Here is a 4,131-nt window from a genome sequence, read left to right as displayed (position 1 = left end):
AAGAATAAATAGTTTCTTTTAATTTACATGAGCAGTTATTTTCCATTCCCCTTATATTTACAGCACACCAAGACTGTAATCTATATTCTCCTGTCTGAGGTGTATAAAGTATTTTTTTTTCCGAATAATGGAAAAAGCTTGGAACTCCTTCAATAAACGCACTTTGAATGCGAAATGTTCTTCGACATAAATATGTATAAAGTTACATTACAACCAAAGTTACAGTAGACACTGGATATTATAGGCAAATACTGACCTTTTAGTTCTTTTTACAAATGAATCAGGCACCACACTTTACATTTTACAGTGTCCATGTTATTACTCTAATTATTTACTATAATGACTATAATAGCAAGCAGCTCCACAAAACAAGAGAGACAAGAATCACATGTTAAGTACGCAAAGTTCTGTCAGTACTTCTGTATGAAATTACACAGTAACATGAACACCAATGTAAAGTGTAACCTAATATGGCACCACATATACATCAAATATACATTCCTACACGGGGCAGTGCATGTGAGGATGAGTGCGGAGCTTATTTCAGTTCGGGCAGGAGCATTTGCACTCTGATATCACGGGGTACTGAACGGGTATCCAGGCGCATTTGAGTCCACCCTTTCTCTGCACGCACCTCCATCGCAAAACCGTCAAATGGCTGGATTTGGCAGGTTTGCAAACCATCCCTTCTGGAACCGAACAAGAGCGTTTATTGTAGCAGCTGCCCACTTTCAAATAACGGGGCCAGAATCGGTTCCCCAAGTCCTGCCATGTGTGCACCACCGGACAGAAGGTGTAGGACCAGAGCCACAGCTGAAGCCGTCTTCTGAGCTTCTTGCTGGGCTTGTGTTTCTTCCCGTGCTGGATATCAAACTCCATGGCTTTGATCTCTTTGGGCATGATGCCATTGGGACGCTGTTTCATGAGCTCCGACTCGTTCAGCTCGTCCTGTCCCGCGTGCTTGTCCTCTGGAGGATTGATGGACATGAAGTTCTGCTCGAAGTGACTGCCTAGAATGGCTCTGAGTTCGGTCTCGTTCAGATCCCGCTCTTTAGGGTCCAGTACGGGATCCGGGTCCTCCTTGAGTTCCACTATGGGCAGGCTGTCGCTTGGAATGGGACGGAGGAGGTAGTAGTGTTGGCACATGCCCTCTTCTATCCTGAACCCGAGGGAGAAAATGAGCACGGTGGCCAGGAAATACGGTATGTTATCCATCTTGAGTGTTCGCTTAAGTTTTTTGGCGAGCCGTGAGCGCTCGCGCCAAAGTGTTTATTCGCTTATCCGAGGTGCGTAAATGCGCTCGCAAATCCAACAAGTCTTGCGTCTCGTTCCGCTTTTACGCACAGGTTCCTCATGACAGCATCAGGCGGCTTCAGCCAGAGCCGGTCTCCTGTGTGAGCTCGCGGGCTCCTCGTGCTCTCTGAGGATCCGCATGCTTTCTGGTGGCCGCCGAACTGAGAATCACCTGGCTCGACTGATTTATCCTCGCGGGTCGCGATGCAACCCAAAGACCCATTCTCAATTGTGAGTCTGTTGCCAGAGCTCCACGACACCTCCTTCTATTTAGGGAGGGGAGGGGTGGGATGGTCCGGGAGAGAGAAAGGGTTGTTTGGGGGTTGGAGGGGGAGAAGGGGGTCCGGAGGGATGACTATCGGCGATCGCCCTCTGCCGGTGCGCGCGCACATGGGTGGCATGTCCCAAAACCGAGGATCAATGGCCACAGGCCACTGGACTGAAGCATCGATATAACCCATTCATTCATGTTCAAAGAACTTTACATATCTTTCAGATGTAGAATTGTTTTATGTATGAAACGTTGTAAGTTTGATAGAAAGTTCTTGATTATCATCAATGGTTCCACAGAAAACATTTAACATCCATGGAACCTTTTCATTCCACAAATGGTTCTTTATAGTAAAAAATGATGTTTTCAGATTGTTAAAATGTTTTTCCCCTTTTGGTCCCTTTATTAATGCGGGGTTGCCACAGCGGAATGAACACAGTGGATGCCCTTCCAGCCGCAACCAACCCATCTCTGGTAAACATCCACACACACACACACTACAGACATTTAAGTCTTCCCAATTCATCTGTACCGCATGTCTTTGGACTGTGGGGTAAACAGGAGCTCCCATGCGAACGCAGGGAGAACATGCAAACTCCACAAAGAAACTCCAACTGAGCTGAGGTTCGAACCAGCGACCTTCTTGCTGTGAGGCGACAGCACTACCAACTGCGCCACTGCATCGCCCAAAAATACTTTATACTAAAAGGTAATTTAAGCAAGCAAAAAAAAGTTATTTATAGAAGTACCAATCTTCTAAAAATCATATTAGTTCTAGTAACCACCAAGTAAAATGCTTTAAAAGCATCACTTGCATTTGAACACATTCCAGTTTATAGAAATTGAAAAAAATGTGGGTAATAATTCACCCCAAAATTTTGTAAACGCTGAAAACTTCTGTTATCATTTAATCACTATTTACTTTATTATTAATTTTTTTTTACTTTTTTGTCTTTTTTCTGTTGAACTCAGAAAGAGAAACCTGCAAACCTGGTTTTTCCTACTATGGAAGTCAATTATTACATATGTCATCAATATATCTTTAGTGTTCTGAAGACTTTGGAAACTCATAAGAAACTTTTTAAGATTTGATACCATATGAGGGTGAGTAGGCAAGGCAGTAGCACAGTAGGTAGTGCTGTCGCCTCACAGCAAGAAGGTCGCTGGGTCGCTGGTTCGAACCTTGGCTCAGTTGGCATTTCTGTGTGGAGTTTGCATGTTCTCCCTGCCTTCCTGTGGGTTTCCTCCGGGTGCTCCCCCACAGTCCAAAGACATGCGGTAGAGGTGAATTGGGTAGGCTTAATTGTCCGTAGTGTATGAGTGTGTGTGTGGATGTTTTCCAGAGATGGGTTGCGGCTGGAAGGGCATCCGCTGCATAAAAACTTGCTGGATAAGTTTGCGGATCATTCTGCTGTGGCGACCCCGGATTAATGAAGGGACTAAGCCAACAAGAAAATGAATGAAGGTGAGTAAATTTTAAATTTTGGGTGAACTAACTAAATACGTCTATATACGTCAAAAAGACAAATGTCTTTGTGTCATTTACCTAGTTATGTCATTTGAAATGCAAAGATGATGTTTGAGTTGCCTTTGTAACAACCTGGCAATTAAATACATCATAACCTGTCTATGTCATGTCAACTTGACAAATTAACTTGTCATAAATCTGTCATAAACATGATTTTCATGGGGCCATTAGAATTGTTTTACGAATTTTATAAGTGCCATTGATATTGTCATTGAATACAGTGGTACAAATTAAATTTGTCATTAAAATATCATCAAATGTTATTACTTATTAATAACACTGTTAATAAATTATTTGACAGAGTATTGGCAATTTTAATGATCAAAACAGTTTGTTCCATTGAAAAAAAAAAGAAAACATTCATGACACAGTTATAATAGCCTCATGACAATCATGTTTATGACAGATTTATGACAAGTTTTGTTGCCATGGTAATGTCAAGGTATGTTACAGCTGATGATGCATTAAGTTATATCAAGTTGTCACGGCCAAGACAATTCAAACCATGTCATTTAAAATGACACAATGCATAAAAGCTTTTTTCCAATCCATGACGTGTCCTTTCATTATTATAAAGGTGTCATGACGGTCAAATGAACGCCCCCTTCAAGTAAAATGTTACCAAATGTTTATACATTTAAATATTACTAAGCGTTGACTTAAAAAATTCGAATTTTGATACTCTTTTAAATCCTCATCATTTGAAATCAGCTCTGTCAATGAAACATATTAAAATGCTTCTTTTTTGGCTTCTCCAAAGACCTCCAGATCTCCAATGATATTCCTGAGCGTCTTTCAAACATTCAAATTGACCTTACAGCAATTTTCCGGATTGCTCCCGTGTCCGCGAGTGTCCGGCGCCAGCAGAACGCCACTTTGTTTTTAAACGCAAGGAAGTGGGCTGAAATTATGTTTTGGAGATAAGCTTGCCAACCGACTGTAGTGTCGCAGGAATCCGTGGCCCTTGAAAATGGCCTGTCCTCTGGCTAGAATTACAAAACACAGTCTCTCGGTGAACAAAGACATTTCTGAGCGCCAG

The 4,131-nt window shown here is 42.1% G+C and overlaps 1 protein-coding gene across 1 annotated transcript; it reads right to left on the bottom strand.

The window, feature by feature from the left end:
• Nucleotides 1–543: 543 nt before the first annotated feature.
• On the bottom strand, nt 544–1,215 carry nog3 (noggin 3). The gene is given in 1 exon segment (NM_130982.1): nt 544–1,215. A coding segment is annotated over 1 exon segment (672 nt).
• Between the last annotated feature and the right edge of the window lie 2,916 nt (nt 1,216–4,131).

This window comes from Danio rerio, chromosome 12 (assembly GCF_052040795.2).
Source record: "Danio rerio strain M-AB ecotype USA chromosome 12, GRCz13ab, whole genome shotgun sequence".
Lineage (NCBI taxonomy): Eukaryota > Metazoa > Chordata > Actinopteri > Cypriniformes > Danionidae > Danio > Danio rerio.
This window is presented reverse-complemented; position numbering and strand designations above follow the sequence as displayed.